The sequence below is a fragment of the Denticeps clupeoides genome, chromosome 4 (genome assembly GCF_900700375.1).
Source record: "Denticeps clupeoides chromosome 4, fDenClu1.1, whole genome shotgun sequence".
Taxonomy (NCBI): Eukaryota; Metazoa; Chordata; class Actinopteri; order Clupeiformes; family Denticipitidae; genus Denticeps; species Denticeps clupeoides.
Genome location: NC_041710.1, coordinates 11,665,974 through 11,681,268, shown reverse-complemented (window position 1 = coordinate 11,681,268; position 15,295 = coordinate 11,665,974). Strand labels below are relative to the sequence as shown.

General features: G+C 41.0%; 2 protein-coding genes across 3 annotated transcripts; one reads left to right on the top strand and one right to left on the bottom strand.

The window, feature by feature from the left end:
* Positions 1-56: 56 nt before the first annotated feature.
* LOC114788379 (purine nucleoside phosphorylase-like) lies at positions 57-4,742 on the bottom strand. Of its 2 annotated transcripts, none has more exons than XM_028976909.1 (6): positions 4,623-4,742; positions 3,057-3,226; positions 2,594-2,697; positions 2,199-2,374; positions 1,860-2,050; positions 57-1,627 (listed from the first exon to the last, which is right to left on the bottom strand). In XM_028976909.1, exons 1-6 carry the CDS (start codon positions 4,637-4,639, stop codon positions 1,413-1,415), a joined length of 873 nt encoding a protein of 290 aa, XP_028832742.1. In that variant the 5' UTR covers positions 4,640-4,742; the 3' UTR covers positions 57-1,412. The 2 variants fall into 2 exon arrangements, with proteins under 2 accessions (XP_028832742.1, XP_028832743.1); XM_028976910.1 differs by lacking the exon at positions 4,623-4,742 and adding an exon at positions 4,484-4,619.
* A 5,672-nt stretch (positions 4,743-10,414) lies between these two features.
* On the top strand, positions 10,415-15,041 carry LOC114788406 (ATP-sensitive inward rectifier potassium channel 10-like). The gene is made up of 6 exons (XM_028976955.1): positions 10,415-10,538; positions 12,841-13,180; positions 13,303-13,514; positions 13,602-13,733; positions 13,904-14,081; positions 14,170-15,041. Exons 2-6 carry the CDS (start codon positions 12,841-12,843, stop codon positions 14,580-14,582), a joined length of 1,275 nt encoding a protein of 424 aa, XP_028832788.1. The 5' UTR covers positions 10,415-10,538; the 3' UTR covers positions 14,583-15,041.
* The last annotated feature ends 254 nt before the right edge of the window (positions 15,042-15,295 follow it).

Here is a 15,295-nt window from a genome sequence, read left to right as displayed (position 1 = left end):
TGATAGTTTTATTTGGTTTTGTACATGGGGAATAATTATGAGTAATGAGACACACAAACTAAAACAACCTTTAATTTAAAAAGCAGCTTCAAAGCAAACAAGATAAAAACAAAAGAATGAACATACAGTACGGTGGAATTTTAAGAGATCTAAAGCTATATGACTATAAAATGCAATATTTGCAGCCATCTTATTTCAGATAATGTTTTCACAAAAGGTTAATGAGTGTAGAAGTCTAAAACCAGTCTCAATGTCTATGCAAAAATAACGTAAACATTTTAAACATACTACGTTAATTAATAAAGCAAATTTCAGCAATGCTTAAAATGTTTATAACTGTTAATTGTTTAAGAATTTGTGAATTACACACAAATTAGCGTATATGCAAATTTGCATAGAATTTTCAGAGTACAGTTAACAGAGGACATTAAGCTTTCTGAGAACATAAATAATCAAGACAGCATATATGGAGCCAACGAATCATATTATTTTCAATAGTTCACATTTCACACACTAGAACATTTCTGTAAATTGTTGATGGCCTGGTTTATGATAAGTAAATTGAGACATTATTAGAAGCAAGTCGTTGTTTAAGGATTAGGATAAAAACAGATTGTAAAATTCCAGACCAGAGGCTATTAACACATGCCGTAGTCTAATTAAGGTAGATGGACCTCCAAGAACAAGACTTGGAAACACTGGTCTTCACTTAACAGTCAAATCACCAAACAGAACAAAAGAAACGAACATGACTAAATGCTAACAAGTGACCATACACTGAAAAAAGTATACCGTAGCTGTTGTTTGTTTAATGTGTTATTCCCCATTACGGTAGTTCAGAAATGTTAGTTTGCTGTCTAATTTATGCTTCTGTGATGCCCAGTGGCCTCAGGGCGCATACAGCCGGTGCCAAGGCACCTGATTAAGGAGTCCTGAGTTATTAGGCACGATTACTCAGGACTCCTTAAAAGCAGTTCAGCAGCACCCAGTGGGTGCAACATTGAAGTGGACAGATGTATACTTTTGAGTTTGTTTCCTGTTCTTAGCTTTTTGCTACATGCCTCCGGGTTAGATTTAATTCATCCCATTGTGGTTCCTTTTTTGACCCTTGTGCCTTATTTTTCTGGTTCATAATGAAAAACCCTTTTTGTGCCACCATGTCCCGCTTCTGTGTTTCCTTACACTTTAAAATGTAATTTTAGAATATCTTGTATTTATAGGTCACTAATATTTGTGTCCCTGACCATTTAACAAAAAGTCTGTATTCAGCAACATCAGAACACCGTTCTATGGAACATCGTCAAATCACAATACCATGCATACCAGGGGTCATCATGATTCATCAAGCATTTTCATTAGTGTTCTCGACATCTGACATCTGGACCCCACTGTATGTTTTATAACCGGATTTATTAGTGTGTTTTACTCTGTTTGATAAGGGGAACCATGGTAGCCACCAGAGCTTCTAACTGATGTGCCCTGTCCTTGCCTGTTTGCAGGACCTCATCATGAGTGGCCTTCATGTCTGTGTCATAATCCATCACTGCTTGGTTGGTTATGAGAGAAAAGGCAAAGACTCGCATTCCACAGTGGCGTGCAGCTATCACTTCATGAACCGTACTCATACCTGAGGAAGAGAGAGTGAACAAGTGAGGTAGAGGAAATAATTTGCTTCACATTTCCTTCTCTTAGGAGACACTTTCAGTGCTGAAAATATAAGATGAAGAGTTGTACCTATTTTGACAAGAACTTTACTGGACCTAACTTGTTGTTTGTGGACCAGTCCCAGCCTTCAATCTCACATGTTAATTGCCACCATCTACAACTACCTGTGTTTTTTTACGTAATGTGTTGCTTACCAACAGCATCAGCACCAATCATACTCAGCATGCGACACTCTGCAATGGTCTCGAAGGATGGCCCAGTCAGAGTGCAGTACACGCCTCTTCTAATGAACTCCTTATAGCCAAGATCTATCGCCACTTTCTCTGCCAGCTGCTGCAGTTCACGATCATAAGCGTCTGACATGGCAGGGAATCGCAACCCAAACCTGAAGACCACAAGAGAACGTCTCTGCCTGTCTCTGTCTCTTTGATTGAAATTTGATTCAAACAGTTTGCTGAAGAATATAAAAAATGTTAGATTTGAAACAGACATAAACACACAGTGGCACACACACACACAAACACATTACTCACCTTTCATCATTGGGCCCCATAAGAGGGTTAATACCAGCAAATCCTGGCAGGTTAATATGATCCTTGATGATCATAATGTCTCCCACATTGTACTCTTGGTTGAGCCCCCCTGCAGCATTGGTCAGGATCACTGTCTCCACACCCATTAGCTTAAAGATCTTCATAGGAAAAGTGATCTGGAAAACAGCATGAGATGCTGAACTGCTTTTAAGGAGTCCTGAGTAATCGTGCCTAATAATTCAGGACTCCTTAATCAGGTGCCTTGGCACCGGCTGTATGCGCCCAGACATTTACATAACTTTTACTGAGGTGGGGTGTATGTATGGCTGATCGTGTTAAACTCAAATCAGCATGACTGAATGCGAGCTGCTTTGTTAAGTTTTTTGTTATCTCACCTTTTGAATATGATGCCCTTCATACAGGTGGAACCTCCCCTGCATGCAGACACAAGGTGTCCCTTTCAGAGACCCAAACACTAGCTTGCCAGCATGGCCTTGCACTACAAATACACACAGAGGTATCTGTTGGTGTCTGACTATGATAAAAGATATACTCTGTTATGACTTGGAACAGCCAATGTGAACACATCTGTGAAAACTGGCAGGTGCAGAGGGAACTATATTTTACAACCAGCTACTCAATTTTGAACTGGCACTAAGCAGTAGTGTAAGGTAAGGAGTACTTATGATTTGAAGCTAAATACCCTCTTTATTGGTTGTGACTGTTTGATGAGGTTTTATATATACAGTTTAAAATTGAGGAAGCCTTACGGCTCATGCATGCAACTTCCTCATTATTTTTACACTAGCAAAGTCCCATGTTTGTATGAAAACTGTACGTCATGTGGTACACACTCACCTGTACTCTGAGGAAAATGGGGGATCTCACTGTATGACATGACCTTCTGGTCTTTCAACAAGTCAGCCAGACCACCGAGGCCTGAGCCACAAACAATCCCCAGCAGGGGCCGAAAGGGCTGCTGGTCAAGCAGCCAAGCTGCCGTGTTCTTGCACTCCTCATATGTGGGTCTGTGAAAGGGTGGCAGTAAATACAGTAAAGGCTATGGTACCGGTTTATCTTTCAGTGTTATTAACATAATAACTTTGACAATTTCTCTAGAGCAATATTTTGTTCTACCACTGGCTTGGTTCAGCCAGTATAAGTATAAGATAAGAATAAAGAAATGTGTTACACCTGTAGAAATATAAGCAGGGGCAAATTTTTGTTCTATTTCCTTTTACCAGTTGGCTTTAACTGCAATACTATTTGTTTGAAAACCCATTTAGTGAACCTTAAAGCATAACAAAATATTAAATATAAAATTAATACAATTGTTATATGACCTGGATTTTTTTTAGCAATTTTTTAACGATTCTCCAAATGTATTTTTGAATTTTATTTAATCATATTAAAGATGCAACTTTCCAAAAACAACATGTCAGCATGGGACAGTGGTGGCCTAGCGGATAAGGAAGTGGCCCCTTAATCAGTAGGTTGCCGGTTCGAATCCTGATCTGCCAAGGTGCCGCTGAGATGCCGCTGAGATGCCACTGAGCAAAGCACCGTCCCCACACACTGCTCCCCGGGCGCCTGTCATGGCTGCCCACTGCTCACCAAGGGTTAAAAGCAGAGAACATATTTCGCTGTGTGCTCGTGTGCTGTGCACTTTCACTTCACTTTCAACATTACCTTGTACCTTATGGCACTCTTCATACCTTCACTACAGTAAGGGCTTTCCTTGGAGTGTAGTTTGGATGTTTATTGTTTTTCTTTCTACAGTTCATGTATAGTGTTTTCCACACGATGAATTGGCAGCATATACTCTGCAATGCACGGGCACAATGTCAGAGAGATGTTTCTGATTTCTGCTGCACAGACTGCTGGAATGTGCTCCAGCTTCCCCTTGGATGAATGGGTTTTGATAATGAGTAAGCGAGTGAGCCAGTTTCTGTCTTCTGCTTGGCCACATTTCCTATTTAGAAGCCAAGGTTGTTGTCAATGCAACAAACCTTTGGTCCACAAAAATGTTCCTCTGAAACACCCGCTTTCAATATATTTAAAAGAACCTGCAAGCTACTGGTCAAAAATTCTTCATTAGATAATGTTTTAGCAACTGTTTTTAAGATAGAAAATTGATAAATGTTCACTTATTCACTCGCATAGAATGTTATAATTGCATGGAAATTGCATCTCGGCTTCACCTCGCCTGAATACAGGTCGGGTTGTTTGAGGTCACCTTTCCATCGCAGACATTTAACTACAGAAAGTGGGAAACCAAACGTAACCTTGTATTTATCCTCGAGAAGGGTGGTGGAGACGCATCTTCTCCTTTTGCGATAAACAGTACTTTGGACAGTCATGCATTGCACTGAAAGAAACAACTGATTAAAGTAGGTTTTGAATCCATACGAATGTTTCACTCACCCGGATTCTGGAATCATTGCGACCTGCCCAAAGTTCTGCGACAGTCTATAGAGATATTTGGATCCTCACTCCAGTTTTATATCAAGCTCATCCTTAACCACCCTCCCCACGACACACACTATTCCTATTGGCCACAGATGCAGGCGTTGGTCCTGAGCTGAATGCCAGGTGTTTTATCAGCCGTGAATGCATCAATTACTGCATCAGACAATCTTTGGTGCCCCAGATAGCTATTATGACTAACAATGGTAGATCTACGTAAACAGTAACTTGTACAGTACAGTTTTATTCCTAATATTACTACTGTTATTTTTTTATTCATCCTCAGCCACTATGCCCTTCAAACAATTCATATTGTGTCTGCATTTAGTGTGTGTGTGGATGTATAGTATCTTTTATGTTTCTATACATTTATATTTCCTCTTTTATTTCACAGATAAGCATATTTTTTTATCTTGTGGTGCCCTCTGTTGGTTGGTTGGCTGTAAGATTCTCTCACCAATACATGTCTGGGGGTTTAAGTCAGCTCCTCTTCTTGCATACTTTTCTTGGCTTTTAACATCATGATGAACATAGCTGTACTGTATCTAATAATTAAAAAACATGTTATAAAACAGAAAAGCAGAACATCCGTTTACAATCCAATTTCCAGTAAAGTTTAAATTTTAATAAAATGAATGCTTAAAGACTTTCAAATCACTTGATCAGTGACTATTCACAACAGAACACAGATAACATATCAAATTTTTTACAGCTTATGTATGAAATTAGCTCATTTCAAATTTCAAAATGTTTGGGACATGAGCATGTTTACCATGATGTAACATCGCCTCTTCATTTCAAAACTGTTTAAAGGTATCTGGGTATCAAGGTTATTGGTTTTTGGAGTTTTGATGTTGGAATGTTTTCCCATTCTTACCCAAAATAGGTCGATATAGGAATTCATCGGCTAGGGAGCATGTGGTTGTCTATTATGTATTTCTCGTTTAATGATGTAGCAAATGTTCACAATAACAATATGGACCGCAGGCAGGACAATTCAGCAAACTGACATTTCCCTGACAAAGTCATGCTGGACCATGGCACTTTTGGATCAAGTTCAAACATGGCTTCCTTTTTGCATGATAGAGCTTTACATGGCATCTGCAGATGGCCCGGCAGATTGTGTTTACGGACAGTGGTTTCTGGAAGTATTAATTTAGTTATGATACAATCATGCTGGTGATTGATTCAGTGTCATCTGCGAACATCCAATAAAAGTCTTTCACTTTGTCCTTTACATAAAGAGATATATCTCCAGTTTCTCTGAATGTTTTGATGGTGTTATGCACTGTAGATGCCATTGAGCAAAGCACCGTCCCCACACACTGCTCCTCGGGCGCCTGTCATGGCTGCCCACTGCTCACTAAGGGTGATGGGTTAAAAGCAGAGGACACATTTCGTGGTGTCACCGTGTGCTGTGCTGTGGTATATTACAATGACTCACTTCACTTTCATGTTGTCCCAATTGAATTGTGTGTGTGGGGACGGTGTGGGGACAGTGCTTTGCTCAGTGGCACCTCAGTGGCACCTTGGCGGATCGGGATTTGAACCAGCAACCTTCTGATTGTGGGGGTTATTGTGTATTATATTTTACTGTGCTTGGACTTTTTTGCAATGCCCCTCCATCTGTCGTGTTTGCATGATTTAAAGTGCTCAGTGGCCATCTGACCTGAAAAAAGTCTTCATTACTTACATTTATTTTTACAACATTTGACAGATGCTCTTATCCAGAGTAACTTACATAAATGACCCAATCTGCAAATCCCATTAGTATAATTACTCAGAGCTATAATGTCTATGTGAAATACCTGCTCTGTATTGTAACAGCAGTGTCTCCTGCTGATAGAAACCCACATTTATTACAGCAAAATGTTATCCAATATTTTGACTTGTAAAGCAAGTTGCTGCTTGTCACAGAAAACTGTCAGGTATTAAGTCCAGTGTCAGTGTCTTATGCATCATCCCCAGAATGTTCACAGGTAAATGTGTGTTGGAATTATTTATTAGTTGAAAAAGAAAGTATTTACTTTCACATCACTTGTATTACTTTCTTTTACACAAATTTGTTATAATTGAAGATTATGGAATTAGGGAATTTTAAGATGATGCATACTGTCCTGCATTACTATATGTAAGGCTCATATTTTGAGCCACAAGCACACCTTTCTAACGTGGTCTCACCCACTTACCATAAATGATCTTCATAACATTCTGGAGTATATGCAAATTGCCATAATAAAAATGGATGCAACAAACTTTGTGAAAACCTGCATTTGTGTCATTCTCAAAACTTTTGGCCATGACTGTAGTCAGTTTCAGTCTCGAGAAGTGTTTCAGTCTCGAGAGAAGTGTTTCTTTCTCAATCCCACAGGCACCACTGTCAACCTGTCTTTTGCATAGAACTAACTGGAGGGCTGAGACATAAATTAAATCTTATTCACTTTCCACCCCAGCAGCTCACAAAGGGAAATTTTTCAACTATTACCACCCATTTTTTTTATATTTTTAATAGTGAGGAGTTTGGGTTTGAATATATGTGATATAAGCCATCCAATTAAGGGAAATGTTCTATATAGGACACACACACATAGCACACACACACATATACATGCATACATACATATAGATTAGATGTTTTTTTTTTCTTCCCTGGGGGATTGTCACCTTATCATGGTCAGGGGGGTTGTGGGACTCTAAGCTCAGCCTTCAGTTGGGCGAGCGATACTGCAGAGAGAGAGAGAGACACACCGACTTGGCTGCAATAAACAGTTCAGTGATGAAAGGGCTGGAACAGGTTATAATCCCCACACATGATGATTTGTGCATTTGTGTGGTCAATGGCTCAACTGAACAATGGCAATAAACTTGCTTAAACATGTTGTGTGTAAATGTGTGAATTTCAGATAGGAAAGAGATGCAGGTTGTGAAAATTAAGATTTCATTTGACAGTCTCTCAATGAAAGCTTCAATGAACTGGACAAAGTCATATAGCATCAGGTCAGTGTTGAAGATGGAGACTGTGAAATGGCACATTTCTTTTTAGATTAAAAGAAACTGAAATGGGTGTTATTTAATCAAGCAACATGGAGAAAGGAAAGATTAACTGAAGGAAAAGAAGAGCAGATGATATTATAGCACTTTGCATATTGTGTTAAACTTAATGACATTACAGTTACATACTGCATGATCGGAAATCGGAATATGCATGAAACATATAAATGGCATATGAAATATTACTACAGAGACTAGAATGGACAGCATAATGTCGTTTGCTGCCCCCTGATGGCAGAAGGGTTTAATTATGGGCTGGCCAATTGCAAACTTACTTTTTTTGGGCACATATAACAAAGTAGTATTTATTTTCCATAATTGTTACCGTACAATTACTTAGCCATTATTGTTGTTAAATTAACTTCATAAAATTAGAGTAAAATAATGTGTTGAATCATTTATCAGAACAAAATGTTGGTACCATCTGGTCCTCAGATGGCAGGCATGTGATAGAGAAAAAGAGGCCACAATAGAGGAAAAAAAAGAGAGAAAAGCAAAGAACGGAAGTGAAGGTTGCCGAGGAAGGAAGGATGAAGCCAAGACCGGCATGAATGAAGAAAAGGGCAAGTAAAAGAAAGGCAACAGAAGCACAAAAGAGCTGTGAACTAAAGCAGAGAAATGGATTCGAACCGATCCCTTTGAATCCAGACCATTGGCCTTCTCTCCTGTCTTGTGGCATCACTTCTGTTTCCTTCCTTCATACATATTCCAGGGAAGACCTTGTTCTGTTTTCACACATGAGGGTGTTCTTAGTTGTGCTTTTCAGCCATCGAATGGTACTGGAATATTGCCAATATAAATGTGAACAGTTGAATTAAAAATCAACGGATTAGAGAATCAATAGAGAGTCAACTGAAGGTTTGTGGAAATTGCATTGAAGATATAGTCCGTGTTCCACTGAAACATCCATGCTAAAATCTACGCTACTCCTTACAGATGGTGTGTGTGGATTTAAATCATCTTAAGTACCACGTAAACCCTGCTGCTCATGCACCTTCATTGGCTGTACATAGACACTTGAGTCAAATTGAAGTCACAGATGCTGAACTCCACTATAGAGGCTTATACTCCTCCCTGCTCCACCATGTAATCTCACCCAGCATCAACCCAACACACAAGGCAGACACAGAGTGTTCTAATCTGCCACACCAACAGCCATCATAGCAACATCCTCCATGCACATTTTTAAGAAGCTCTTTTAGATGATTCTATTCCTCTCCTGATGTCCTAGCACCGGCGTGTATTGCATATCGTTTAATTGCATGGCCTGTCTTCTACCGATCCAATCAGCCGCTGTCTTTTCATGGGAAAACAAACAGAGCGGAGCTGGATGTTCAAGTGGAACTTGTCTTTTGAGTTGACAGCGTAGAACGTCCATGTGCTCCCCTGCAGGGTGACTGAGTGGAATTTAACCAACCCACCCCTCACCGTCTTTCAAAGCGCCAGCACCTCTTGTCCTTGGCTCATTGTGTCCTCTCCTTCATTATAATGAACGCTTGGTCATTCTCTCAAGACGAGCTGCATGGCTGTATTCTGCACACGGAGGGACCGGAGGGGTCCTTTGTGAGGCTGGCAGTGACTCCGCCAGCATGGCACAGGCCGCTGCACGGGTTTTGGGTGGCGGGGGGGAACAGAGACAGGGAGATATTTGCTAAACATGCAGATTTCATTCGTAATTTAGCAAAAATGTCCTAAAACCACTCTAATTCAACTGTGTTGAGTCTATTATAATGCAGTAACATTCATTCATAAGTTGGTGTCATTAGCTCATGTAGACTGTAAGGGTTTACCTGAATAAGATGAAGTCTCTGTCCAGATGCATTTATCCAGCCTACATTTCTTTACATCTCACTAAGTTTTTGTAAATATTTTATTTTGTAAATATTTTATGTCTTTGGACAACACAGAAGATATGACACAATGAAGTCAGTAGACTCAGTAGTGTTACAAGGTCCCAGGCTGTGAGGTGTCACTCTCACAATCTCTCATACTGATCCCTGGACGTTCAACATCGTACCTCTTGGCAAAGAATGTTCTGAGGATCTGTAAAAAAAAATTGTTGCTCTACATAAAGATGGCCCACGGTATATATGCAGCATGGTGGCCAAGACCATACAGTGGTTTAACAGGACAGGTTCCACTGAGAACAGGCGTCAACATGGTCAAACAAATATGTAGAAAGCATGTGCTCAGTGTCATAGCCAGAGGTTGACTTTTGAAAACAGACACATAGATGCCTTGCCATCATTGCTGCACAGGTTGAAGGGGTGGGGGTGTATGCCCTGTGGTGGCCAGCCCTATGCCCAGTGTCTCAGGATGGATCCCAGCACCCACAACCCTGGAGTGGATTGATCACATAAAATTTTCTTTTTTTTATGTTGCATTCTTCAAAATCTTTGCTTCGAGAGCAAATATGTATTACTGTATTTATATTACTCCCAAACATTATGGGAAGATAGTAAGTGAATTAATACTGTCATCGGCTTAATACTGTCAAGTTCAGAAAGGGGAAAAGTGGACCCTCTGTCATGAATCAAACACTATGCAGCGATGTCAGCCTTTTTCTTTTAATTTTTTTGGTTTTGTTCAGATGCCAACTTGTTATGTAAGAGTTGTACCATTGCTCTCATATGCGTGGCTGAATTGATATTCTAATTGCTTGTAAAAAAAAAAAGCCCGAAACATCCCAACGCGTGTCGGTCGCGCATGCGCAGTCGGCGTCGAGCGGCGCACCAAAGTTTAAAAACACCGGGGAGGCGAACCTGAACCTGCGCCGGCGGGATGCAGAGCTGCCCAATCACTGTGTGACAGGCAATAGCAACGGTAAGTCTCGGGTCTTCATTATATTTAACACACATTGCATTCTTACATGTGAGCACATTTATATGTGAATAATAACAATTCACAGAATAAATAAAATCAATTTCTTTAATTTTATCTTTCAATTGCTGTCCTGGTCAAATTAAACAGGCATGAAAGATTTAAATTTGTTTTCTTCATTAGGATATTGTTGTTCTAGATAAATTGTATTTTTCATTTTAGTTGTAGAATAGTTATATTGTTTAGTTTTAATATTTGGATATAATATTTAGTTTTATATTTCCTCTTATGATGTTCATATAGTCCTGTATGTTGGTATGATATCATTCTTATAACACGGGACATAAATAACATTCCTTTCCTAAATGTGTACTGCAGTCCCATGAAAACCCTGATCACATACTCTTATGAAATCAGATATGCTCATAATATTCAGAGATACATTTTGTGTGACTTTAATAATTTCATAATTTCTGGACTATTTTAATTAACGTTTTGACAATATTAGTGTAATGACAACATTGACATAGAATTTAATATTATTTTATATGCCTGTCCTGTCATAAAATTAAATAAAACCAGAAATAATCTGGCTTCTGAAATCTTGCATCTAGAGCCAACACATAACCTCATCAAATGATTTGTCGTTACACTGACCAATGCAATAAATGCACAAAATGATTAGCATTTCTGTACAGAAACTGTACCAGTTCCCAGCAGAGGCAGGCCTGGTGACCGCTCATCTCTAGGTTGTCTCAAAAAGGCTTTTAAAAGGCTTATGTCCCATGAGATGCCTTTGTGGCATTTCAAATCCGTTTTGTCCCTGAAGTCCCCTGTCGGTCTGCAGCCGAAATTGTTCAGGATCCTCGATGGTGTTGTTTGCGCTCCAGAATAGTATCTGTAGGATGCTAAATTGCAGCATGCAGTGTACGGCTCATTAGTATTTGAAAAAGCGAGAGAAACAGATTTTGGCAAGTACGCTTGCTGGAATACTAACAAGGACCCAGTACACATGCAAACACACACACACTCACTCACAAAGATGTGTTTGTCAGTAGTGTCCTTTGTTCTTTTTACATGCCCCCCTGAACAAAGCATTCTTGTGTACAAATGGCAGTAAGAGGCAGCAGAGGCTGTGCAAGCGAGAGCAGCCATTCCACATTCCACTATTTTTTTTATTTTTTCTTCATAAATCTATGATTCAACAATGTCTAAGACTGGCACTGATCTAGTGGGATCTTTCAGGACATGCGCTCTATGGAGAACCTCTGACAACACTTCAGTTAGGTGAAGACGCATGGGACGTGCTATTTCGTTATTGCGATGGCGTTGCATAACTTGATTAAATGCTTATGTAAGTGTGAGTCCACAATGGTTGGCCTCTGTGGACACACATGTACCCCCCTTGCCCTGCCACTTATGCCACTCACGGAAATGCACACAGAGTGGTGACACACAGCATCACAGACTTCCAGGCCTCCTGCAACCATCCGCTAAATGTCATGCAGGCTAGACACAAAAACTTTGCCTTAATGAAAAGGGTCCAGATAGCATTTCGCTCTCTCCCTTTTTCTCTCCCCCTCTTTGTCTCTCTACCCTTCTCACTTACTGATGACTTTATTCACTAAAAGTTTCACCTGCTGTTCTCACACATTGGTCTACATCTCCTTAATCCACCACTTTCTCTATTTCTTATCTTCGTTTAATTCTCTTTTTGTGCATTTGAGACACTTGTTGGCACAGCACTTTACCCCAAACTTTACCTACAAAGCTTAACATTCATTGAATGACGACATGTAAAGTTGAAGTGCTAAAAAGTAACACATAAAATTCACAGGCTGGCATTTTAAAAGACAGCCCAAATCATCACCTGCACAACAAAACACGAACTCTGTGACCCAATTGCCTTCCTTTCTAACAAAAGTACAGATTCTCTCTGCAAAAGGCCCAGGGGAAAATAAAAATAAGTTTATTAGCAAAATAAAATAAGTTCAAACCAATCTCCTACACAGAAATTATATAATAATAATACTATAATTTTGTGAAAAATCTCTAATGAGACCATACTTATTGATAATTGAAACCAGGTTAAACTACAGACCATAATTTTCTAAAATCCTATTAATTTATTTCCATTATCTATTTCCTGAGAAAATGTATATAAAAGTTTGTGGTGGGCTGGTACCCCACCCTGGGTGAGTCCCCGCCCTGCACGATGTGTCCGGCAGCCGAGATCCTGTTAGGAATAAGCAGTAATGGAACGTGTCTATGTGTGACTGAGCGTATGTTATTATCTGAGCCGCAGATGACGTTAGCCACTCCCCCATCATCACGTGGTCCCTCCCACCAGAAGGTGTGTCATTCCCAGACACAGACAGATGTGCTGAAGCCGCTGCTCGGAGGATCTGGAGGTCAGTGCACCTTACGGCGGCGACGGCGGGTTCTTTCCAAAGATGGGCGGAGCAATGTGCGCATGGAGCATGTGAGCGGGCGGGGCGCCCTGTACCTGAAAGACCCATGGACCACTTTTGTGGACATGCAGTGGAGGTACAAGCTCATCCTTTTCTGTGCCACCTTCGTGGGGACATGGTTCATCTTCGGCCTGCTCTGGTACCTGCTGGCTCTGCTCCACGGAGACTTACTGGGTGAGAGAGGGTGACGAGAATATAGTTTCTCATTTAAAAATTTCCTTTTTGTTTCGTGTCTCATTTTCTGATCGACGTCTCAGATACTAAACCCTGCCTGCCATTATTCTGTCCTGGTGCAGAATACGACCCCCCCGCCAATCACACCGTGTGCGTGATGCAGATGCAGACGCTGACAGGGGCCTTCCTCTTCTCTCTGGAGAGCCAGACCACCATTGGCTATGGATTTCGATGTATTACTGAGGAGTGCCCTGCTGCCATCATCCTCCTCATCCTCCAGCTGCTCATCACCACAGCAATGGAGATCTTCATCACCGGTACCTTCCTCGCTAAGGTAACTTTAAAGAGCTGCTGGATGTATCTAGTAAACTAATGCATGGCATGCCCTTCACTCTCTCTATTCCTCTCTCTCTCCTCTCAGGTGGCTCGGCCGAAGAAGCGTGGCGAGACGGTCCGGTTCAGTCAGCACGCTGTGGTGTCCAATCATGAGGGATATCCATGTCTAATGATTCGTGTAGCAAACATGCGCAAGAGTCTGCTGCTGGGTTGCCAGGTAACCAGCAGGGTGGCCTAAATCATGATGTCTCACTGCAATATTTATATTTTAAGTTATAATATATCATATTCACCGAATTTAATATATAAGTCATTCTAAAGACATTTAAGGAAATTTTCAATTTGTAGACGTGCAAAGCTACCGATTTTCCTCTTTTGTCTCAAAAGGTGACAGGGAAGCTGCTACAGCCGTGTGTTTCGAAGGAAGGGGAGACGGTGCGGCTGGAGCAGAGGAACGTGTCCTTCAGCGTGGACACAGCCAGTGAAAGCCCCTTCCTCATCCTCCCTCTCACCTTCTACCATACCATCAACAGCAACAGTCCCCTCCGAGCCTGGGCCGCAAAAGGTGCGCAGGCCTGTCAGGTTTTGCTGGGGTGACATTCGGTATGCAGGTTCCTTTTTTTCCTTCATACTCCCTTTGTTTCTTATCTCAGGTGGAGGATGGTCAGATCCTGAGCTGGCTGACTTTGAGTTGTTGGTGATGATGAGCGCCACGGTGGAGCCCACCTCTGCCACCTGCCAGGTGCGCACGTCCTACCTGTCCGACGAGATCCTGTGGGGCTACGAGTTCCCGCCGGTCGTCTCCCTGGCTCCTTCCGGCAAATACACAGCCGACCTGGCTTATTTTGACAAGGTGGTGAAAACCAAGATGCCTCCCATACTCAACAGCAGCCCACCCCCAAGTTCACATGGCTATCAGAGCGGTGGAGAGGGCGGGAAAGAAGGGGCGGACCCCGAGAAAATCCGCTTGGAGAGGAGCTACAGAGAGCGGGGAGAGGAGAGAGACGAGGAGAGAGGGAAGGCCAGAGACAGCAGCGCTCTCAGTGTCCGCATAAGCAATGTGTGAACACACTCACAAATCGTGCAATTTTTATATATGAATGTTATAGCCAGTCAAATTTTGCTCAACACACTCACATAACTCGTATTTTAAAAAAATTGAGAAAAAAGACAGAAAAACACAGGTGGGTCCATATCTGACCTGCCTGAAGACATATATCACAGCACAGTGGCAATTTTCTGATGGACGTTGAAATGGTTCCAGAGAAATATGAATGTAGGATTTATTTGAAATATAAGTCCAGTTAGTCCAAATGTGTGTAAAGAATAAAATATATTAAGAAGGAAGGTAGTAAATGTATTTTTAACTCTTAATTTTTTGGTATAGCCCAAAATCATAAGCAGTATGTCTCAATGGCCTTAACAACCACTACATGACACCCCTCATACTTAGACCCTCTCTGGACACAAGGAACAACTCTCATGGGGAAAATATGGAAATATGAATAAATATGTATCTAATATGTTTGAGGACTTGTTGCATCTATGACCTTTATCTGACCTTTAGGTTTCTAATTTAATTCTCAATTCAGATTTTAATCTTAATTCTGAGGATTCCAAAATGCCAGATTGCCAATCATTGTCTACTGCAACCAGGATTCTACATTTACATTTACATTTACATTATCAAGAGCGACTTACAATCAGTAATTACAGGGACAGTCCCCCTGGAGCAACTCAGGGTTAAGTGTCTTGAACCTGTTTGAACCTGGGTCTTCT